This window comes from Amyelois transitella, chromosome 20 (assembly GCF_032362555.1).
Source record: "Amyelois transitella isolate CPQ chromosome 20, ilAmyTran1.1, whole genome shotgun sequence".
NCBI lineage: Eukaryota > Metazoa > Arthropoda > Insecta > Lepidoptera > Pyralidae > Amyelois > Amyelois transitella.
In genome coordinates, this window is record NC_083523.1 from 3,179,752 (window position 1) to 3,204,838 (window position 25,087).

The following is a 25,087-nucleotide window of genomic DNA, read 5'->3' on the forward strand; positions in this document are numbered from 1 at the left end:
ATTTTGGTACCGACCAATATGTGAGGCATATTAGTAAGTTTAATAAAAAAATTAAGTTTTTAAACAAGTATTGCTTATTCTTAAGATTTATGTTTTTTAATGCCAAATGTTAGCTATTTTGATATGGGCAAACAATATTTTAAGCATTAATTTTAGTTTAAGCATTTTGCAGTCTTGTCAGTTTTGTTATGACGTATGATATGGGTACTTAAGTGGGTAATTCTAAAGCCGGCTAAATACCTAGATTTTATATTTTGGTCTTATTTTTTTGTTCTTATTTGTTTTTGTCGCATTAATATCACGAGGTATCGTGACAGCATAAGACCGAATTCATTTTCAGTTTATGGATAGACAATTTATCTTTGTTTATCTGCTATGTTATGTTAATAAAGTGTGTTCTTAATAAACTTTTCTAGTAAAATTGTTTTCTTTTTGAACAAATACACAGATTGAGTTAGCTTCGAAGTAAGTAAGAGACTTGTGTTACGAGATATAGGTAGGTACTATAACTTAACGGTACCTACTTAATTTTGTAATAAAACTTGTGTTACGAGATACTAACTCAACCATAGGTATCTACTATGTTTTATGATAAATACTTATACAGATAAACATCCAAGACCCAGGCCAATCAGAGAATGTTCGTTTTTCATCATGCCCTGGCCGGGATTCGAATCCAGGACCAACTGTGGCACAGACAAGCGCACTACCGCTGCGCCACAGAGGCCGTCTGAAGGCCGTCAGTTTTAGAAGCGCCGATACTGTAAGATGATTAAAATATATTTTAATCTGCTTAAAGTTCACATTATAAATTTCTTTAGATACATACCTACATTTGGTCACGTCTATATCCCTTGCGGGGTAGACAGAGCCACCAGTCTTGAAAAGACTGAATGGCCACATTCAGCCACTTGGCTTTCTTTAGATTATTAGGTATTATCATTTATTAACCCATATATAAATAAAGACTTACTAAACGTACCTATCCCTAGTGTGAATGAGGAGCATTCATTGACAAATTAGGTAGTATATTTAAAGCCTCGTAGCATGGCACGCATGATGTTTAAATCGCGCGAAAAACTATTGTTGTCCGGTTTCACACTACGTCATAATAAAAAGCGAATAGCGATAGTTTGTCGCGCGATAAAAACGGCGTCGCGCGTGCCTTTAAAGACTGATAGGCCACGTTCCGCTGTAAGGGCTAATGATAGCAATGAAATTCAAATAGTGATAGGTTGCTAGCCCATCTAAGAAGAATCCCAAGTTTATGAGCCTATCCCTTAGTCTCCCTTTAAGACATCCGTGGGAAAGAGATAAAGTGGTCCTACTCGTATTCTTTTTTATATTGGTGCCGGAAACCACACGGCAACAACGGTGTTATCCAACTACGAGAATATCCGCTTAATCTATAAACCATGGATCTCACGTGGTAAACCAATGTCGATGTTCTATAAATCCCTAGAACAAAGACTGTATCCAAATTCTCTTTGCAACCTGAATCAGTGTTGATTATACCAAATTTGGATTTCGTCAGAGGATTATTCATTGAAACTTTTTGAACCCAAAGATACAAAATGAGAAATTGTTATATACCTAATTATGCATTTTCTTGAATACTTAAAACAATACACCCACACGCTAAAGTACATTCTAGATCGGCCCGTCTGTTACGTCGACGTGAAAGTTAATTTTAATCTTGTATGGTACCTACTATTTTTTCCAGATTTTTCAAATATGAGAGCAACGCAAGGTCCTTTTTGGTTACAGTTTCAAACTGCGTAAAAGTACAGACATAAAAACCGGCAAATACGGTAAAATACTTAGACATACAAATATAATGTTTTTAAATCTGTGGTAAAATACCTCTTTTTGAAAGAAGACATTTTTTCAACGACTATGTTTTCTTCTTAGCATTTTGTCATGTGTCTTTTTTTTGGTCAAGTTTTGATAAAGCTTTTAATTTTCTTAATTATATTTAATTTTATTTATAAAACTGTAATTTTGAGTTCGTTTATTTTATAATTTGTTATATTTTGATAAGTTATTATAGAAATGAAATTAGCTGGATCTTCGACGAGATCCTTACGGTCACGCAGATCTGTTTTGACCGACAAAGCAGTCTCATATAAGTGCGATCGAGAATATGAGAATATTCAAGAGTTTGAGGTGTGTTTTCCAGATTTATGTCGCAAATATGGCTTTCCCTGGTCGGTCTATGTAAAAAAGGAAACTGTGCGTGGTAAGAAAACCTATTGAACAATATTGTACCATAAACAACCATAAGAGATTTGTTAGGGGTAGAAAAAATTACACTCTCTAGGCAGCGGAGATCCAACGCCGTACAGTTGTCAAGTTTATCTGCCACCAACTGTAAACATTGTTCTATTTCCTTCTTTCGATTCCCCGGCTTAGTTTCGATCATATCCTTATCCCACACCGAGTGTGCCATTAAAACTTGATCCAGGATAAGGTAAATCAGGTCTTTACAAGAAACGACTCCGATCTGATCTGCAACCTAATCCTTAATCCTAAAAACCTAAGGTTAATATATGACTTACATAAGATTTCCTTACTTATTGCGGGATAAGGATCTTAAATAGTGTTTTCTTGCTAGTTTGTTTTTATACTCAATATCGGTTATTCGCTCAGCGTTTGATATTTTAGATAAGGTAGATTATTTAATTTACCGTTTATTATCTTTTCAGATGAATATTTAGACAATCAAAATTTATCTAAACCGAAAGGAAAACTTAAGCAGAAGGATAAGAACCATCCGCCATCCCTAAATTCTACACGAGACACGGCTACCACAGCTTCAACGGAATTCCAATTAGACGAAGATACTCTAGTAATAACTTCTTTGTACGACAATTGCAACCGATTCGTTGAACTTTTCCTTCATAAGCTAGATGAAATACCACCAGAACTAATTAAACTAATTGGATTCCTAGCACGATATTACACAGATCTCAAAAGGATTAAAATACAATTTTGCAGAATAGATGCTAACACAATTTTCGAGTTATCTAAATTATTTAGTCTATCATCACTTACTGAAGTTGATCTTGACGGATCAATAGCAACAGCAGGCAATTATGGAATTTTATTAGACAACTCCCGCGTTATCAATATATCATTATCCAAATGTAGGATAAACGACCCTGTATGTGAAATAATAGCGTCAAAATTATGTTTTCAAGGTCCGGCGGAGAGAACTTTATGTAGTTTAAATCTATCTTCAAACCACATAACAGATACCGGTGCGAAATATTTAAGCAATGCTTTGAGATCGAATAGAACTTTGCGGTATTTAAATTTAGCAGACAACCGCATTACAGACGAAGGGGCTTGTGGTATATTGGAGTCTTTGAAAGAATTTCCATTAACCCGCGAAGAAAGCTTAAATAAGAAACAACGCTACATGGATTATGAGAAACAAAGACTAGCATATTATTTCAAATATCTCGAAGATTTTGACAAACAGCATATTGAAGAAATCCATCGAGGTAAATCAAGCGAAAGAAGCAAATCAATGTCAAGTCGAAAGAGCAGTAGACCAAGTACTGCAAGACCTCAAAAGGAACGAAAAGATATCAAAGTCTTTACTTTTGATGATTATAAAACCAGAGCTGAGATGTTAGCTGGAGAAATGATGGGTCCGTTTCATGATCCGTATCAGTTTAATAATGTTAAAATTAGGGACGAAAAATGTTACAGTATTGGAAATTTAACGCTGTGTTATCTAAATTTGGCTTTCAATAATTTGAGTTATCATAGTGTTGTAAAATTATTAGACGTTTTACAATATCAAAAGGACACAAAGCGGCAAGGTCAAATAGGTTTAATGCGAGTCATATTAAAAGGAAATGATATACCTATATCCTGCGCGGAATATATAAAAATTGATGAAATGTTGAACAAATGTATGATGACAAGTGGAGGGAGAGCATTCACAGAATTTTCCGCTAAGAGAAAAAGTAGACTTTCGAGAGTATCAATGATACCAGAAAAGGTACTGTTGTCTCCAAGATAAAAAGATCAAACAATTTTATTCACTTCATTTATTTTATCAAAATCGTGTATTTACAGTTAGGATTGTGAATATTATCATTTCATTATTATGACTTACGTACTACAACTATCAAAATTTTGAGAATAAAATCCACATACAACTAGATTGGTAACTTTCTGTTTCAACTATATCACACCAATTAACTTAGTTTACATTAATGGCGCAACGAAAAGTTAAAGATATAATAAATTCTCACTAGATTAAATTTTTTTCCTTAACGACGCTTAAAAATCTGGTAAAAACCTTAAGAATGGTAAGTAGTTACTAAGAGATAAAGAACATAAGTATAAAGTTAACAGCACCAACGATTTCATTTGTTATCATAATGCCCACACTGGCGTCTAAATTTTGGCAAATAATTACTTAATCTAACTTACAATATAAGTCTTCAATACTGTTCGTGATAGGTGTATAGGTTTCAATATCTATGAATCAATTTCTTGGTGGTAGGTATTCTCTGTTTGGTTGTGACGGTGGAAATTCAGAATCATTTTGTGGTCTTCCTCCAGCAGGAAAACTGGGACCGCTAGGTTTGCCGGATGGGTATCCTTGACTGCTGCCTTGATAGTTTGATAGCTGAGGTCCTGAGAGTGAAGAGGGTCCAGATCCGGGGAAACCTTGGCTTTGTGATCCTGGACGTTGCGGCCCAGATCCTGGATATGATGGCCCTCCTGAACCGGGATATGAAGATGTTGGCCCTTGACCTGATTGGCCAGGGTATGAGGATGTAGATCCCTGCGGTCCAGAAGGTCCTTGAGGCCCTGAACTACTGGGATAAGAACTTGAAGGTCCTTGAGGCCCTGAGTTTCCAGGATATGAACTTGAAGGTCCTTGAGATCCTGAGCTTCCAGGATATGAACTTGAAGGTCCTTGTGGTCCTGAGCTTCCTGGGTAAGAACTTGAAGGCCCTTGGGGTCCTGAGCTTCCTGGATAAGAACTTGAAGGCCCTTGAGGTCCCGAGTTTCCTGGATACGAGCCACTTGGTCCTTGAGGACCAGAGCTAAATGGGGTATTTCCAGATGGACGTCCTCCCGGGCCTTGAGGTCCAGTTGGATATGACCCAGGTGGGCCTTGTGAATAATCATTAGCTCCTCCTTGTGCGCCATTGATTGAGTAGTCGTAAAGATTTGCGTTCAATTCATACAGTCCAGGTGCTGAATTGCAATCGAATTGATTCCACCAAACGCACACAAAGACTTGCTGTGAAAATATAGTACCATTGGGGCAAAGGAAGTCGTAAGTTCTGTTATTAGCGCAGACATGGAAAACCTGACAACGGGTCTCAACATCAGCATAATATCCTGGGTAAGGCTGAGCATCGCATCTGAATGAGGTTTGTGGAATATCGGTTAATATTGGGTAGTCGATATCTGGTTGTCCTGGAATAGCCGAGTAGTCACCTCCTTCATAAGCTCCGGTATCATCGCTAAATCCTACAGGAGAGTTAGGTCCAAATCCTTGACTGCCAGGGGAGCTAGATCCGAATCCTGGCCCACCAGGGGAACTAGGTCCAAATCCTTGACCACCAGGTGAACTAGGGCCAAATCCTTGACCACCAGGTGAACTAGGGCCAAATCCTTGACCACCAGGTGAACTAGGGCCAAATCCTTGACCACCAGGTGAACTAGGGCCAAATCCTTGTCCACCAGGGGAACTAGGTCCAAATCCTTGTCCACCAGAAGAGTTTGGTCCAAATCCTGGGCCGCCAGGAGAACTAGGGCCAAATCCTTGTCCACCAGGAGAACTGGGTCCAAATCCTTGACCACCGGGTGAGCTAGGTCCAAACCCAGGTTTGTTTTGTTGTCCTTGACCTGGAACGTTTTGTCCCTGACCGGGATAGTTCAGATTTTGTCCAGGTAAATTTTGGTTTTGTTGAGGGAAGTTTTGACCTTGTCCTGGCGCAGTTTGTCCTTGATTTGATCCAGGATAATTTGGTGCACCTTGGTAGTTACCAGAAGTTGGACCAGAAGGAGTATTGCCCTGTCCTGGGAAAGACGATCCAGGGAACCCAGGTTGGGGTCGTTGCCCAGATCCGGGGTAACCTTGGCTGGGTGTTGTGCCAGATGTTCCTGACTGATATCCAGGTGTAGAGCCAGGTCTGTTGGAATAATCGTTTTGCTGGTTGCTTGAGTATGATGGAGTGGAGCTGGGATAGCCGGTGGAAGTTCCAGGGAATCCTGGTTGGTTCGGAGAAGTGCCAGGTCCAAATGGAGGGTTAGGCTTGCTGTAGTCGTATCCTGTTTGGGCAACTGTTAACGCCAGTAGCGCTGGAAAGAAAGGAAATAAAATTTTATTATATTTCTGTACGCAGGGATCGGTGTAAGTGAAAAGATGTAGTCTCTGCCTACCCCTCTGAGAAATAAGCGTGTGTATGTTTGTACTTATGAATTTTTGTGTTAATAAAAATTGTAGATTTCATTTATATATTATTTCTTCAAGCTCTCTTTAAATTAATAGATCTAATTAATACTAAGATGATGATGTTTTGGATTTCTCATGTTTTCTGACACTCTTTACCTTTGAATGGATTTTTATGATACATTGCAAATACGTCAATGGTATCTATGGCTTTATATCTATTATATTTAGGAAATAATAAAGATTCAAACAATAGGCAATAATCATTACGAAAATTACGAAAGTAGGTGCCGTGTGGTATCCAGTACCATTACAAAAAATTATTGGACCACTCCATCTCTTTCCCATGGATGTAGTAAAAGGCGACTAAGGGATAGGCTTATAGGCTTTTCAGGCAATGGGCTAGCAACCTGTTACTATTTGAATATCAATTCTATCATTAAGCCTAACAGCTGAACGTGGCCTTTCAGACTTTTCAAGACTATTGGCTGTGTCTACCCCGCAAGGGATATAGACGTGACTGTATGTAAAATTTCGATAGCGGGTAGCTTCAGTTCGTTTGATGCAACATCTACGTCATTTCAGTTCCTTAACGCTTCACACCAAATCGACCATTCGCATCTAAAACCATTTACATTAAGTCGAATCATGCCAATTAGAGATGATTTATTTGTAAGGCGTTACGTTCACAATTTGCATCAGCATTGCCGTTAGTATTGTGAAACTGTCTGCTGGGATGGACTCTCACGCGATGTCATCTAGTCATTGTGGCTTGAGGGAGCGAGAGAGGAGAGGGAGGAGGGAGAGAGCAAGTTGGTAAAGGAATATAGACGGAACTGAAATGAGTTTCAGATGTTATTACGTTTCAACAACAATGTACTTATTCACTCGTCGACATATCTATTTTACATACATACATATGATCAGGTCTATATCCCTTGCGGGGTAGACAGAGCCACCAGTCTTGAAAAGACTTAATGGCCACGTTCAGCTATTTGGCTATCTATTTTAAGTTTGGATAATTGTGAAGTTGACGTAATTGAAGAAAATGCTGCAGTGCAGTTTGTTACCGCTTCTTCTGCACTGATGCTTTGGAAGCGGCAGTAAGCTTAGTTTCTAGTTATTTAATTGAAATCAACCACCAATGTTGTGCAACCAAAAGACATGACAATTATTAAGTGATGTTTGAAATGTCCCATAAAAATGTATAAAAATTTTGGATTTCTGAACTGACTTAGCACACAAATATGAAATTATCATGACTTTATTTATAAGCCTTTATAAGCCTATCCCTTAGTCGCCATTTACGGTCCAAGAGAAAGAGATGGAGTGTACCTGTTCCTTTTTTTCTTTTAATGCCGGGCACCACATGGCACACGGCACGTAGGTCTCTAGTTCAAAATATAATCTAGGTACTACATACGTATTGTGTACCCATCTCAAATGTATACAAACTGTCACTTTAGCGAATACTTATGAACTTTGAAACTCTGCCAGAAAATGGAACTCGTACCGTACCTTATAATACTCTATGGTAAACAGAAAGTGCGTACTAATAATTCAACATTTAATAGGTGGTTATGTTACGATTGGTTACAATCAGAATTCACCCAATTTAAAATCGTCCAATTTGCTCGTTTTCCATCAAGATACTTCGTAACGAGGCACAATAACGTTTTCTTTGTTTTGTAAAACAATACCTCTAATAAATCCGCACTATTCCATTGTAATTTAGGTACCAAACAAATATTCATGCTACCAGGAGGTACCAGAAGTTATACCAGGTATCTTTGTCATTTTAACTTTTATCTCAATCTGTTAAAACTGGCCTAGTTAAGTTTTCTAGTAGAAAGAAAAGCTGCATAATCATCGGGAGCTCTAATTTTTAGTGACTTGTAAGGATTTATTAAAATTTTTAAGGATTGCTTAAAATAATGAGCTATTTTATAAGATTTGACAATGGTTTAAAAAGTTAGTCGTAATGAAGTCACGGTAGGATAAACAAAAATACAAACAGATAAGGAATGAACCCTATTCGGGGATGAGTGGTTACCTCAATAACCCAACCTCAATAACCAATACTTAATTACCCTGCCTGAGTGGGTAACTCCGAAAAACACGGTTTCCTTTCGAATCAGGACGCAAATGGGACAAATGATTGGTGGACAATGATCATACATATATAATCACGTCTCTATCCCTTGCGGAGTATACATAACCTGTCTTGAAAAGATTAAAGATTCAAATAGTGACAAGTTACTAACTCATCGTCTACAAGTAGAATCCTTAGTTTTTGAACTTTCGCCTTTTTCGACTTCCATTGAGATAAATATAGAGTGGTCCTGGTAAGGACCAGGACCGGGTAGGCCGACCAGGTAGCTTAGAATAAGGATTCTAAGCCACACGGGGCTGATAGACGATGATCGTTGTAAGTATTATTAGTGTGATAAGATGTGAATCGTGTAATTTTCTCTACAATGCAATTGACCGGACCTTGGACATTTAAACATCATCCATTGTGCCTAATGTTGCCGTGACTGCTACAATTTTCAGTGGCGCATTTGATTGCCAAGTTTTGTAAGTGTCATGTCGTGAAATTGCAACATCTTTGAACAATAATGTGCGCTGATGTTGCGTTTCGGTCAGTTTACTGTATGTTTTTTTTTTATTTTAATTATTTTAGGCAATGGACTAGTAACCTGTCACTATTTGTATCTCAATTCCATCATTAAGCCATACAGCTGAACGTGGACTTTCAGTCTTGGCGAGACCGTTGGCTCTGTCTACCCCGTAATGGATAAAGATGTATATATGTCAGTATGTATGTAGCTACTTTTGTTTTTCAAAATATACGATTTCGATAGCTTTCCGATATTGGCTCAGACTCAACATCGTAACATTACAGTTTGGGAAACCGCGACTCCTACGATGTCGTGTTCTATTCAAAGGCAGAAACCCTCATCATCTTTTGAGGTGGTTAAACTTGAAACCTCGCTTTTCTTACAAACACTTATAATCCTAATCCTAACTAATAATATAAATGCGAGTCTGTTTGTTACCTCTTAACGAGATACGTATCTACTGAATTTATCTTTTTCAAATTTCGCGTCCGGTATTATAAGGTAGGTTTCTTCCCGGTAAAATCTATAGTTCACGTGGGATTTACGGAAACCCTATATATTTTGTGGGTGGCAGTAAAGTCTAAATAAAATAAAAAAATCTACATTAGGTACTAATAATAAATTCTTAATAAAAAAAAAATTAACAGACAACTTATTATAACTGTTATGTAGCGATATTAGGGAAATATACACTTCTATCCATTTGTTTTTGAAAGGGTGGCAATTTTCCGTAGCAAATTCAACGAAAGATTTTCCGAAAGGCGTATTGATTACAAAACTATCGCCTTGGGTGTACAAAACTTCGTGCTAGCCACGATAACTTTGTAATAAATAAGTGCTTTTATATATCCTATTGCATGTACTATAAAGTCGAATTTCGTAATGCATTGATGTCTTGGATAAATTTGTCTATGGATAATGATGGCATCGTGATGGGAGGTAATTTTGTTTCGTGTGAATGACTCCTAGGGCTAGTGGTTAAAAGGCGTGATTGCGACAGAAAGCATAATGTCCATATTACTATTTTATTAAACTCTTTTCGTAATATGGCGTGTATTTTGGTTTTAATACAGCGGTCCTAAAACCTCGTCCAATGAATTTTAGTTATAATTTATCATGCTTTGGAGTTCGATCGCAACTTTTTTCAGAGCTGTTCTACCGATTTAGAATATTAAGTACCAATAAGTTCTATAAAAGACCTTAATCAGTGGAAAAATATTTTTTCTCCGTGAATATTATGGTGCTAAAGATTTCATATCATAAGGCCTATTACCCAATTCTTCTGAGACTCTTTAGACTTTAGTCTGCTGTCAGTATGTGACGTCACTTGTAGGTTAATTAGTTTCAAAATTAGAATGTTCCATATTCAAATCAAGGAGGCAACGTTACTATTATCTGCCAGTTCTCACCGCAAGGCGGCGCTCCTCGTGTGCAAACGTCACGAAATAGAACAATGAAACTAGGAAACGTTCTAAAGTCGAACTGATTTACACCTAAAACACATTTATTGTGTTACTTAACGCCTCAATCTTAAGGTAGCTAATTGAATAGTGGTTATTATGATTTGAATATTTTCAGTTCGCGATAACGTGTGAATTGGCTAATTTATTGCCGGTCGAGAGCTGTCCCTTCTAAGAATATGAGGTCTATGGTTTATGCAAGTTTTAATTAGATGCGTCTTAGTGAAATCTGTTTTACTAGTTTACTTTGTTAGAACACTGGTTCTAACTAATGAACAGAAATGGAATGTTATACAAACACTACTTATAGAATCTTTAACAATTTGATAAGACATAAAATCGTGTTGATGGTAAGCAGCTGAGTTATTTGCCTGGGAGCTAAAGTCTTCTATTAGAAGTTTCTGTTTAATCTAAAAAAAAGCTAAACGCTAATAAAAGTTATTGTTCCAATGCAAATGCAACACTTATTTTTATTATAAAATTGTGAATATCTCAACAAATTGCTGAATCGATTTTGATGCCCAACGACCCGTACATTCTATTGAGAGGTCTTATATACCTACATTAAATTTCACCAATTTCAAACCTACTGATTTAAAGTTATTGCGTTGCAAACATACATTCACACAAGGAAATGTATCTCTGCGTCATTCTCATGTACCTATCACTTCATCTCTTTCGCAAAAGGCGACTAAGGGAGAGACTTATAAACTTGGGATTCTTCTTTTCGGCGATTGGCTAGCAACCTGTCACTTTTTGAATGACAAAGTTATCATTAAGCTTAACAGCTGAATGTGGCCTGTTAGTCTTTCAAGACGGCTGGCTCTGTCCACCCCGCAAGGGATATAGGCATGATTATATGAATGAATGAATGAAAAGAAATGTATATTCGCCCCAAATTGATTGATACACCTCACACGCAAGTAAATATACCTAAGTAGTTTATAAAGCCTCAACTTGATAATCTAAAGAAGTCAAGACTCGATTACACATTTTTACAAGCGAAATCATCGGTAATGACTCATCAATGATGATATCCAATGGTAAGTACCTTTATCCTGCAATTTGGTTGTAATTTTTCTAATTCCCTTTATTGACCTTTACGAAATATGTTTAATGATGTGAACATAACGAGCGATTGTTCTGACATTTAAACTTTTGTCACAAAAATGGTTATTTTAAGCCTAAGTACTTAGTTCCAGGGTAAAGGTGGTTTTATCTTCATCTGAAGTTTCGATTCGATTATAAAAGACAAGAGTAATATTATACAAATATCAATATTAATTTTAACCTTTATTTATTTTTAAGTGCCGTGTGGTTCCCAGCACAAATAGAATAAGAATAGGACCACTCTATCTCTTTCCCATGGACGTAGTAAAAGGCAACTTAGGGATAAGCTTACAAAATTGGCATTCTTCTTTTACTATTTCATCTTATTCTGTCACATATTGAATCTCAATTCCATCATTAAACCTTACAACTAAAAGTTGCCTTTCAGTTTTTGCAAAAACGTTGATTCTGTCTAGACTAGACATTATTAAAAGTATGTATTTAATTTACTTGGCTAGAATTACATCAATCATTGGTATAATATGATGCCGTGTTGAAATAATATAGGTAGTAGCAATATATTTATGAGTGCTAATGATTCTACTGACACTAATGAAAGCTACTAAGTGCTGTGTAAATTTCTGTGCAATAAATGATATAACAAACAAACAAACAAACAACTATTTTATGTTCATAATACAGAATAAAATCTATGTATATTATGCCGTGTGGTTCCCGGCACCGATACAAAAAATAATAGGATCACTCCATCTCTTTCCCATGGATGTCGTAAAAGGCGACTAAGGGATAGGCTAACCTGTCACTATTTGAATTTCAATTCTATCATTAAGCTTAATAGCTGAACGTGGCCATTCAGTCTTTTCAAGACTGTTGGCTCTGTCTACCCCGCAAGAGATATAGACGTGACCATATGTATGTAATACAGAATACAAGTATTTACATACGAGATATCACATTAAAGTTAAATAAACTAATTGTTTCGTACCTACGTGTAGGTATTTATTGATACAGTAAATAATTATCACTCTTGTCCCAATTGGGGTAGATAGAGACCAACTTTCAAGACTGCTGGCTCTGTTTACCACGCAAGGGATATAGACGTGATTATATGAATAAGATATGTTAGTGCAAATAGATGAGCTGTATAATTAGATCAATTAATATAATTTGGTAGTAATATTTTTTTAAATTGTTTTTTTTTAATGCATGTAAAAGATATTTTATGAGTGTTAAAAATAATGTGTGCCGTGTGGTTCCCGGCACTATTACAAAAAAGAATAGGACCACACCATCTCTTTCCCATGGATGTCGTAAAAGGCGACTAAGGGATAGGCTTATAAACTTAGGATTCCTCTTTTAGGCGATGGGCTAGCAACCTGTCACTATTTGAATCTCGGTTCTATCATTAAGCCAAATAGCTGAACGTGGCCATTCAGTCTTTTCAAGACTGTTGGCTCTGTCTACCCCGCAAGGGATATAGACGTGATCATATGTATGTATGTATGTATGTATGTATGTATGTTAAAAATAAATCCTCTCGAAGATAAAACATAGTGATACTATAAAGACATGTTACAGATCTGTACTACTTACCTATGTTTTGCAATAAAATTTTGAATTTACTTTTTTCTTTAATTTAATTTAGGTTATAAAACCAGTAATTTCAAGATGTCAGTTCAATTAACCCCTGATCATGGCAACGAGGTAGATAATATCATTAAATCCACCATTCCCAGCTTGATTGCCATCTAACGTAACTCATTCGGCTATTAGGTTGTGTACTTACATTACCTATAATTTATTTAAATATTGATATGTATATCAATCTATACTAATATTATAAAGCTGAAGAGTTTGTTTGTTTGTTTGAACGCGCTAATCTCAGGAACTACTGGTTCGAATTGAAAAACTCTTTTTGTGTCGAATAGACCATTTATCGATGAAGGCTTTAGGCTATATAATATCACGCTGCAACTTTTAGGAGCGAAGAAGTAATAGAAAATGTGAAAAAAAGGGGAAAATCCATCCTTGAGGGCTTCAATGATGCACAAAATAACTATTCTACGCGGACGAAGTCGCGAGCACAGCTAGTAATATATATAAATATTGATATATCAATAATAAATATATGTAAATATTGATTTGTAAACAAATTATAAACTAACAAATCACATGATGAATTTGCCGTGTAAGTTCAAGACCTTATAACTATTCTTTTATTTTTTCCATATAGTCACTTTATCCCTTGCGAGAAAGACGAAGCCCACAATAACGAAAAGCCTGTAAGTCTACGTTCAAATTATCTATCATTAATACGACTTTATAAATGCAACAATGTTAATAAATTAAACTAGTATAAAAATTATTACTTTAGGGCAGGATATTACTTAAATTAGTTCTTGAGGTAAGTTGTTGATTAAGTATTACAGATTTACTAGCATATTCATTCCTTATTTACACTTTATTACTTTATCTTAAAAAGGTTACCTGGAAGAGATACGATACGATAAGGCCGCCGTCTACGCATCTTTAAAATGAATACACTGACGCAGATATTTCAGTTTGGTTTCAATATAAAATCTAGAATAAAACCTTAAAAAACGAATCTCTTGCATTTTTTCCGTTATCATTATCAATGTTCTGAAATGACACTTCTTCTTCAGATTTATTATAGTTTACGCGAAGTTTTCAGCTGTAAGTTAAAAGACGAATAAGTCACCTTTTTCTTTTTGACTTTTTTTCAGCTATGTTTGGTCGTAGAAAATCCAATTTTTATTGTTAATGTTAAGAAAATCGGTAAAACGTGAAATAATTATTTTAAAACCCGTTGATATAAAGAAATATGTATATCTTTAAAGATTAATTAATACAAAAAATAATTATGAAACTGTTAACCTCTCAACACCATACTAAGTTACGGTATTTGATTAATTGCCTATCAACATATTAAGACTATAGGCGTGGTTATGGTGATATATCTAATTACTTACATAAGAAAATATGTATTATTAAATATTGCTTAGACATATTTTGAAGATGATTGGATTTGCTTTCTAATAATTATGCAAATGGGTAAGGTCAGTGATCTATCACTAAGCCAAACTGAACTGAACAAAAGCTGAACGTGGCAATTCAGTCTTTTCAAGGCCGTTGGCTCTGTCTACTCCGCAATGTTTTCTTTCATAACGTTGCGAAACATATGTATGTATGTATATGTGTTTTAATTTATGTAGATAATAATGTTTTTATCATAATAAGTGAAAATCTTTTTTCTTAACAAGATTAAGGCCAAGTGATTTTTTTTTATAAAAATATATTTAAATTTATTTCCTATTATACTATAACATTAAGTTTTAATAAATTAATTTTAAAATGTTCAACTATCGCAATATAATATAACAATCTATTTTTTTTCTTCTTTCCACAAAAAAGAAATAATAAAGTAGGAATTAATTAAACCCCGCAAGGGATATAGGGGGAAGACGTGATTATGCATCGTGCAGGTACGAGTATGTAGGTATAACATTTCTGAGTTACGCTTCTCACTTTGAATTTATTAAGGAAATTTTTCATTACCCTTATTATAAGACGTTCTTTAAAATATTTTTTACTTAATTAAGGTTTCAATTAGTAATCATAAAGATCATCTGATTTTCCAAACAAAAGATTTCAACGCGTTTGAAAAAAATATACGTGCAACTGTACATTGGTATTTCTTCAAAATCGGCACGTAACTAAATTTGTTCACAAAATTAGCATTTCCCGGGGCTTCTTTTCCGTAAGAATTTCCAGAAATTAATGTAGATTGTGATTCTCGTTCAGAAGCTACTCGATGTTCGGTCGAAAAGCTTCTGAACTGAACCGATTTCGGAAACTTGCCCTCAAATAATTTCTAGTTCAGATTTTTATTTTTGTTTGTTACGAGTAAACTCAAAAATCAATAAACAATTTCAATGATATTTGGCACAGTGAAAGGCAGACCTTTCAGGAGCAACATAGATTTTTTTGAAACGGAAATGAAATCCCTCTTAAAATATATTTTAGACTTCCTGGATATCCAATCTCAAAAAGGCCTTGTTTAAAAGGGGATTTACGAGTATATTTATAAATAAATAATCTTTGTTCCTGAAAATTACCACGTGAGCGAAGTCGCAGACCCATCTAAAATATACATACATACATACATATAATTACGCCTATATCCCTTGCGGGGTAGACAGAGCCAATAGTCTTAAAAAGACTGATAGGCCACGTTCAGCTGTTTGGCTTAATGATAGAATTGAGATTCAAATAGTGACAGGTTGCTAGCTTGTCGCCTAAAAGAAGAATCCCAAGTTTATAAGCCTATCCCTTAGTCGCCTTCTACGACATCCATGAGGAAGAGATGGAGTGGCCCTATTCTTTTTTCTAATGGTGACGGGAACCACACGGCAAAATATAAATTCGGAATACAAACTTAACCACAAGTTCTTTTGAAAGGTTGTAATTTTTCTCTCTTTTTTGCCACATGTACATTGTACTTCATAACTCTATAACAATGCGAGCGTCCTTCACGACGCGACAAACATACAATTTAACATACTTTCTGATTTAACATAACGTAGAGGCCGGTGCATAAGAAGTGCAGATTTACAAACTTCCTGACACTTTAGAATAGAACTGATCTATCTCTTTCCCGTGGATGTCGTAAAGATGACTAAGGGCAATAAGCAGATCCATCTATCTAATACTATAGGTACAAACTTTGGTAGCGAAAAAAAATCAGTTCCGACTTCGAAGCTTTTTGTAAAATTCAATCTTGATTTAAACTTTTTTTGCAGGCTCATTGTTCGGTCGCTATCTTTGATTCTCAATTACATCCAGCTAAACGGTGAACGTTTTAGTATACCTTAAAATCTTGTTATGCAAGATTCTGTCTGCCATTAAGGGGAAGATGTGATATTATCAGATGTATTTTGATATATATTATTATGTCCTTATTTTCCTTCAAACTTATAACACAAGGTTAAACCTTAGTTAGAGCTGTTAAAACTGTAATTTATTTGTTTACTCATCATTAAAAACAGCTGAAAAAACTTAAGTATTTCTCCATCTGATAACATTCAATAGGCAATTGAATTAATTATATTACATCACAAGATTACACGGACCTAAAAGATGACCAGATAATTGCATTGTAAAAAATTTTAATGTCTCAATTTTTTGGCAGATTTTGATCCTAGCGTATTAGATAAAAGGTTTTTGTTCAAAGCTAAACCGTTACTATTTAGAAGTAGTGTTGTATAATAGTGTAATTATACTTATTTAATAATTTTTCATCCTTTTGGATAAGTTATTTAGGCGATAATATAACTTTTATAAACATAATTTTACAAATACCTTTTCAAATCATTAAAAGCAAGTAAATTTAATTCCTTAGGATAGATAAGATACTGAATCGGGTAGTATATTAAGATAATTACACTGAGCTAGACGTGGTTCCCCTGCCAATGATGTCGACCTCCCCCATCTGACATCATTTGCGGGGTAATCAAACTAGAGTAACCCTGGTGTCTTCAGACCCTGGAGACCCTGAAGTAGAAAGGGCGTCCAGCAACTAACTTGTCGCCGAAACTGTAATATCCCGGATAAGTCGCGCCGGGAAGCTAGAGGGCCCCGTGGTGGAATGACATTAGATCCCATGATGCCTTTCAAATGGAAAAAGGGCGCATCTGAGGGTTTCAGTGAGTAAGTTGTCACCCACGGCACTGTACTCTCGCGGTTCAAGACCCGGGAGGCTGTTGGTTCGAAAACAAAATGAAGGTTATGTTTTGTTTTCAAAATAAAGGTATACTTACTGCAAAATGTTGACAAACGCAGCATGGTGTTGGTGCTGCTTATTGGTCCTAAACTAAATCTGGAACAAAGAAATGATTGTTTAATAATTTATAACAATTCAATGATACTTAGACTTAGACTCCGTAAGGGATAAAGACGTGATTATATGGATGTTGTACGTATTTCACCAGTGAAATTCGCATATATACACCGAAGAGTATGAAGAAGCACATAGGGTACTTTTCACGGGGGCGGAGCCGCAGACAAAAACTTATAACAATGATTAATCTCTAATATTTACTTATCACGGAATCGAAACCAAAAATGTTAGCATATTAGCCTTACATTGTCAACTTAGTACTTATTTAGGTATGAGTACATACCTTAATAAGTACTAGAATTTCCACACAAAATTTGCTTCCTAACAACACGTCATACAGACACAATTTTCTCTTCCTATTGTGTGTATGACTCAAACTAATTACCGTAAAGGACACTAGGGCAACAGTACTGCGTGTTAGACTGTCTGAATGAACTCGTGACCAACGCATAGCCCGGGGATGCTCTCTGAATGCCAGTTACGAAATGTGAGTGACGTGCTTCTTTGGTGAAAATATGGTGTTTTATGGTAGCTTTTGTATCTACATTCTAAAGGTCTGAAAACAAAATCTGATTTGGCACTAATTTTTAACTCTAGAACAGTGCATTGATACGAATCTAATCTTTATTCAAGGATTCAAGTGCTTGTCAGGATTAACGGAGCGTACACTGACTGGAATCATATTCGCATATCGAGAAAAGTGTAAGACAGGTATCTGTTGCGTCACCTTGGTTGTTTAACCTATTCATGTATAGTTTTGCCCCGGGATGCTCTCTTAATGCCAGTTACGAAACGTAGTTAACGTGGTTTATTGGAAAATATCGTATTATATGTATCTACATTCTAAAAGTCTGGCAAAAAATTTGATAACCTTTTTTTTTAAATTAAATTTGATATGGCATTAATTGTGAATATGCTTAGGGACAAGTATTGGGAACTTCCCAATACTTGTCCCTAAGCAACGAAAATCAGTGAGGAATAATTGGAATAAGTATTTAGGGTAAAATAACAGTAAACGCAGAGACACGATTCTTGCAATTTAACCGGGAACACACCATAAGTAGAAGAAGACTAAGGAACACACTTAAAGAAGACATTTCGTACTACACTTGATTAGCTCTTTTTATGTCACCACCGTCACTCTAGGTCCCAATTAACGCGTTGACGAGATAACTAGAAGGAAATTAAGCGTTCCGATCTCTCCCATGATAGTATGCGAAGACGCCGCAATCCATTGTTCGGGGTTAGTGATACTATTTGTGTGAATATACTTACTATCTTTTGTGTGTGTATTTATGTGCGTAACATTATATAAAAATATGAATGTATACGGGGCTAATTTAGATATGTCATATATCACTGATAACTCAGTCATTGTCATAATATTTTATTACAAGAGTATGGCCGCAAATCCGCACGGGGAAAATGAAAAATCCCGTAAATTTCTGTTCTTATTGAAAACTCATACCTAAATGAAATCCAGCGGTTTGGGCTGTCTGCCTGTCTGTCGGTCAGTAACGGAAGAGTTTTACGTACATAGATTAAAAAATAAACTAGTCGAACCCGCAATTTTCCGATATCGAATTCAGAAAGCTGAGTAAAAATATAACTTCAAATTATGTTGTGGGTAACCAAATTTTTTATTTTTATAAAACTGTAAAAAAAAACTCAAAAAATAACCGGACAAGAACGTTTCAAAAAGTTCACATACTTAAAATTCCGTAACTCAACACAAAGAGATTAGATTGTTTCAAAGGACTGGTTTTTACATGCGCAGGCACAATGTTTACCACAATACGTGTTTTCTTGCGGTCTGCGAATGTGGCGATTGTTTTACATTATCTTGTAGGAGCGAACCCATGTTATCAAATTTAATATGAAATCAACGGTAAAGGACGCATTTAAAGATACATTAATGAAGACGAAGAAGTATGCAGGGATCGTGACAAGTGGAAAGATGTAGTCTGCCTTCCCCTCCGGGAAAGAAGCGCGGTTTTGTGTTGTATATACCTACTGTCTGTACATATATATGTAGGTATAGATATTGTTTTATCCTTTTCGGGGAAGACGCTGTCTTAAAAATAGATAAATACAAAATATTGAAAAATACATAAGTCAGTATTTGTAATTCATATTAAAAGTTAAAGTTAGCTAGCTTTTATAAGTAATGTATCTTTTCACACATTTTTTGAACAATAAAAAATTATCTTGATATATTTCTTTGAATGTAAAATTGGTATTTTTTTAAAATCCTTAGCTAAATATTGTCATTTCTAAAGTACAGGTCGTAACGATATCTAAACAAAATAAAATTAATCTAACAGTTCTGTCAAAATCCTAAATGCAACAAAAAAAAATAAAATCAACTAATAAAAAATAATTAAAATTTCATAAAAAAAAACTGTCTACTAATTAGTGTTTATTATCTTAACTCGCATAATATTAAAATCATGCTGCTGTCATCAGTAAGAAATTTAATTAATAGTTAAAAATATTTTTTCAGTGATACATTTAATTAAACTAAGTCAAATTAATTCTTATAATTCAGTAATTAGGTGTAAAAACTTCATTAAATTTGTTTTATTGAACAAATTTGGCACTGAGAAAATTTTAAGGTGTTCGTTTCTTAGTGAATAAATTACTTTAATTATTAATAAATACTTAAATGTCTTTCCTTACATGTTTTATGTTGATCATAATTATAAAATCCTTCATTGCCTTTTGATTGTGTTATGTGACAGAAAAAGTCTACTGAGCCGAAATAAAACTTCCGCCCGCCTAGAAAGTAGTGGGCGGGCGGGAAACTATTAGAACAATTTCGAGTATTTCAATACATTGCTAATGTTTATATAAGTTTTACCTCATCATATTTCAGTACTATTAAAATATTTAAATACATTTTTTATTTGAATATATATTTGTCAAAACAAAAAGTATAAAAGCTCCGACTTCACTATTTTAATTTCCATGCATTCAAATAAATAAGTAAAAAACATAAACGAAAAAATACTCTTCCAATCACGATCACTCTATTCTGTTCACTTTCAAATTCAAAATCGGAATCCAGTTTGAATTTCAAACTCACCGTGCGTACGGAGCGTAAGCGCGTACTCGCAAACTGTGGCGAGTTGCGCCCGCGCAGGCTTATATGACCGTTACTATGGCAACCACCACCGCTCAAAGGGATGCTTTAGGCTCGAGGGAGCATTCGAATTTCAAATTCACTTTTGCAAAACGCTGAATGGTAAACGCAATCCATTTGGTTCTATTCATGCTTGCGGTCAGTTATGGCTTTAATTTCGTGTAAACTTAGGTTATTAAAAGTAAGTTAAGGTCACCTTGACTGAAATTGGAGATGAAATGGATTTTACTAAGTAAAAATATATTCGGACTAGGTATCCGTTTAAAAATTAAATTAATAAGTACTAGAATAGTATTTTCAGAACGGAATAAGGTTACTACATATTTTTTCTGTTGTTGAGCCAAACCTAATCAAATCCGGCTAATTGGTATTATTACAAGAAGACACTAATTGCTTTTATTCTTCCTCCTTTTTAATCGAGGCTTCGCTCCCGTGAAAATTTCCTCAAAAAAGGTATCCTATGTTGATATTCCTACAAAATTTGTCTAACGGTTTATCCGGGATAAAATTATAGCCATGCCGACTTTCTCATTTATAGTATAAATTTTAAAGTATAGATATGAATACCTGAATGAAGAAATAAAATATCTGAGTTTGAAAAAATCGTGAAACACTAAATCGAATCTAAATTAAATCTGTAGGTCCAAGACAGCTCGTCAAACATCCTAGACATCAAGATGCATCGAATAATCGATGGATTCCATTCGATTGCGGCTAGAATCGAATTATCGATTAACTGGAGCAATGAAAGCCTCTTATCAAAGATGTCATCGATTGTGTATTTAGAGTTGAAATGTGAATTTGTAGCCTAACCTGGTGTTTATGTTACATCCATTCTCTATCTACTTGGTGGTAAATATCTTTCGTTTGGTCTTGGGTTCGATTTCAATAGTGTTTTTTGATGCGTTATACATAGGTAAAAACAAACATAATTACTAAACTGCTATTCATTCATTCATTAATATAATCACGTCTATATTCCTTGCGGGGGTAGACAGAGCATACAGTCTTGAAAAACTGACAGGCCACATTCAGCTTTTAGGCTTTATGATAGAATTGAGATCCAAAAAGTGACAGGTCGCCAGCCCATCGCTTAAAAGAAGAATTCAAAGTTTATAAGCTTATCCCTTAGTCGTCCTTTACCAAATCCATGGAATGGAGATGGAGTGGTCCTATTCTTTTTTTTTTTAATTGGTGCCTGGACCCACACGGCAGTGCGTTGTCTACGGCACGGCACTTACCTACTATAAATTATAGAATCCCGTTTTTGATCCTGAGTACCTCCCACACGAGTCATGTTCACCGCATTATCGTCATAATGTCTGCTCCGCGCATCATTTCTCTATTGGGCAACGCAATATACCTATATCATGTTCATTACATTGAATCACAAAATAACTTATTAAATTAAATGTAGGCAGATGTAGAAGGTGTATTCGCGATCTTTATGTGCCTGTTGAGCGATTTACGAATTTTGTAATTTTTTCAAGACTGTTGGCTCTGTCTACCCCGCAAGGGATATAGACGTGAATATGTATGTATGTACCATTAAACTCAAAGAAAGAGCGTACATTCGTGAATAGATTCAAGAATGATCCCAGATGCGTTTGCGCAGGATAGCTGTGTTCTAACCAATACATAAATACGGTGAAATATAATACGTGTAAGTTGTTTATTTAACACCTATTCGGCAAATTTTTAATAAGTGGTTTGTACATTATAATTTCGGCGGAGACTTCGTACTTTTTAGAGCATTTTTTTTTTGTTTTAGTAGTCGGGTTTTTAGTTTTTAAACTTTGTTTTTTCTCTACCTCTAATTAAATTAAATTACATTAAATTAAGTAACAATTTTTGTTTTTTGTTATACCTCATCTTTTCAATATTACGAAGTTCATTTTAATAAAATCACGAAAACCATCGAAATGTCTCGGTAACACTCCATCTAGTTATTATAACTCTAACATTACTTCATGCTAAAATCAGGATGCGGCATGTATGTCGTAACATTCAACTTTGAACTGAAACGTTTAAGCTTTTGACTTAGTTTAAACCTAATTAAGTATACTTATTGAGCAAGATCCTTGTTTTTGCAATTATTCGAGTCAGTTCATCCTATTATCATGTGTTAGTTTGGTGGAATTCAGTTAATTCGACAATAACATAGTTTACGTGAGTTATCTTCTGAACCCGACCGTTGAAGTTAAATACTTAGAGTTACTTATAGTATTATTGTGAAGAAATGTTTAATAGGATTGTTAGGAGATATTGAAGAAATAAAAATCATCTCCTAAAATATTTTTTTGTCTTATAATGTACTCCATCTCGTTCCCATGGATGTCGTTAAAGACGACTAAGAGATAGCCTTATAAACTTGGGATTCTTCTTTTAGGCGATGAGCTAGCAACGTGTCACTGTTTGAATCTCAATTTTATCATTAAGCCAAACAGCTGAACTTAGTCTCTCAGTCTCAGACTCAGAACTCAGTCTTTTCAAGACTGTTAGCTCTGTCTATTCCACAAGGGATGTAGATATGATTATAATGTATGTATGTAATGTAGGGAAGCGCACAGCAAATGTGCTACTATTTTTTTCTAAATATCTATAAAAAAAAATCTTCCACTTCTATGCTATTGAGCTTAGGCTCCGCTTTCCGACATTTCATTCTCAAAATTGAGAATATCCAGTCATCTTATATCCTTACCTAGATTCGCAATATTAAGCTAGGATTTCTACGACTTGTCCCTTTTATTTGGGCCTGGCGGAGGCCAGTAAGACAACCAGACGTTAGTTCCCCAAGTAGACTTTATTTTCCTGCAAATTTTTGCCATTAACATAGAATAATGTTGATATTTACTTTACTCTTTGTTTGACCGAGACCCAATAATAAGGAATTTTATATGAACATGACACAACTAACGACCGTTTTTCAAGCCAATAGATCACAAATTAATAATAATGCAGATGAATTATAACTTTGATGAGACAGAAACATTTTACAAGAAATACCATTGTCTCGGTACCCAGTATGACTTTGATACCTTTTGGTGTCGAGACACTTGATTCGTGTGGCAGGAGTAGCGTTGAAAATTCCGAAAGAAACAAATTGTTTTTTTCGGTGAAAGAAACGTTTTTACCGTTTGATTGGTTTGTTACATTGAAATACATCAGAATAAAAACTTGGGGAAAAAACAGTTTTGTTGAGATTTTAGTCGTTTATTTCGAAAAATTAAAAAAAAAGACTGAAAAAAAAACACGTTTAATTACCAATTTTTAAAACAGTGATGCATACGAGTATTGTAAGGAAATCAATACTTTTCCTATCGTATTTTTCCGTTTTTTCATCGTTTTATTTAATAAAAAACATGAAATATTTCATTCTTATTTTTCTTGAAACTTTCGTAAAAAACTTGTATAAATACGAGGGAATTTGAAAAAAAACAGGAAAATTTTCCGCTTTTTTCAACCCTAGGCAGGAGTGCACGTAGGCTTCACAAGGCGGACAGCAAACGCAGCACAGCTTTCTTGCACAGCATATTGCTATTGCAATTCAGCGCGGGAATGCTGGCTGTGTGTTAGGAAAGGGGTCCAATTTTAAATTATATTTTTTTTAGTTTGTAGTTAAGGTATTTTACTTTCTTTTAATTAGGTTGTTTTTTTTATTAGTATAGTTAAATTATATTATGTTACAAAACAACATTATAAATTTTGTACGAAAAGAATCTAATAAAATTATTTATGTACCTACATACATTCAATTACGTGTACGGAGAGTACATATTTCCATTTTCCAATAATCCCTATATACTTCTTTAGTTTCATTCAAATTCATATAACTTACGTAATTTCGTTCATTTTAAGGTACTCTGGTCTTGGCCTTTTGCCAAACTTCTTCGATTTGATTTGAATTTAAATAGTAAATTGTGTTACAACAACATCATTTTATTTGTTTATAAATATTACATACAATTGTTTATAATTAAACAGAAAAGTACTAATAATAAATATACCTAATTAAATAATTTAAACTAATATTAATTATTTTATAATAATAATAAAAAAAAAAACTATTCTAAATTACAAGCTAAATACATTATTGTTTAAATTTGGACCCCTAGGAAGGGTTCCCATCACGCAGGCAGCATTCCCGCGCTGTATTGCAATAGCAATACGCTGCGCAAGAAAGCTGCCCGCGCGAGGGTCTCCTGTTGCCTCCCTCAGGCGTTTGCTGAGCGCCTTGTGGAGCTCCCGCGCGCCCTTGCCCCAAGGACCAAGTGTCTCGACACCAAACGGTACGAACTCGTACTGGGTGCCAAGACAACTGTATTTATTGGTCTTGAAGCGCTCCCGGGCGTCCGCCGCCGCACCAGCCTGTTTACTGGTCGCAGGGAGGTAGGACGCCGCCAGCGTATCTGCGCAAGTGGCGTCCCAGACCAGCGCGCGACCCAT

The 25,087-nt window shown here is 35.2% G+C and overlaps 2 protein-coding genes across 2 annotated transcripts; one reads left to right on the forward strand and one right to left on the reverse strand.

Annotated features, from left to right (window-relative positions):
* The first annotated feature begins 2,052 nt into the window (after positions 1-2,052).
* LOC132902995 (leucine-rich repeat-containing protein 71-like) lies at positions 2,053-4,033 on the forward strand. The gene is made up of 2 exons (XM_060950129.1): positions 2,053-2,239; positions 2,706-4,033. Exons 1-2 carry the CDS (start codon positions 2,053-2,055, stop codon positions 4,031-4,033), a joined length of 1,515 nt encoding a protein of 504 aa, XP_060806112.1.
* A 136-nt stretch (positions 4,034-4,169) lies between these two features.
* LOC106131410 (collagen alpha-1(I) chain) lies at positions 4,170-17,473 on the reverse strand. Its single transcript, XM_060950068.1, has 3 exons — positions 17,420-17,473; positions 5,962-6,339; positions 4,170-5,739 (listed from the first exon to the last, which is right to left on the reverse strand). Exons 1-3 carry the CDS (start codon positions 17,442-17,444, stop codon positions 4,505-4,507), a joined length of 1,638 nt encoding a protein of 545 aa, XP_060806051.1. The 5' UTR covers positions 17,445-17,473; the 3' UTR covers positions 4,170-4,504.
* Positions 17,474-25,087: the final 7,614 nt, after the last annotated feature.

What these genes read in the sequence shown, in the direction of transcription:
- LOC132902995 (XM_060950129.1), top strand. Translation starts at nt 2,053, where the DNA reads ATGAAATTAGCTGGATCTTCGACGAGATCCTTACGGTCACGCAGATCT. An exon ending in AAAAAAGGAAACTGTGCGTG is followed by an intron (nt 2,240 to 2,705) that starts GTAAGAAAACCT and finishes TTATCTTTTCAG; the next exon opens with ATGAATATTTAGACAATCAA.
- LOC106131410 (XM_060950068.1), bottom strand. Translation starts at nt 17,444, where the DNA reads ATGCTGCGTTTGTCAACATTTTGCA. An exon ending in GCGTTTGTCAACATTTTGCA is followed by an intron (nt 6,340 to 17,419) that starts GTAAGTATACCT and finishes CTTTCTTTCCAG; the next exon opens with CGCTACTGGCGTTAACAGTT. An exon ending in ACAAACTGCGCCAGGACAAG is followed by an intron (nt 5,740 to 5,961) that starts GTCAAAACTTCC and finishes CTGGTGGACAAG; the next exon opens with GATTTGGACCTAGTTCCCCT.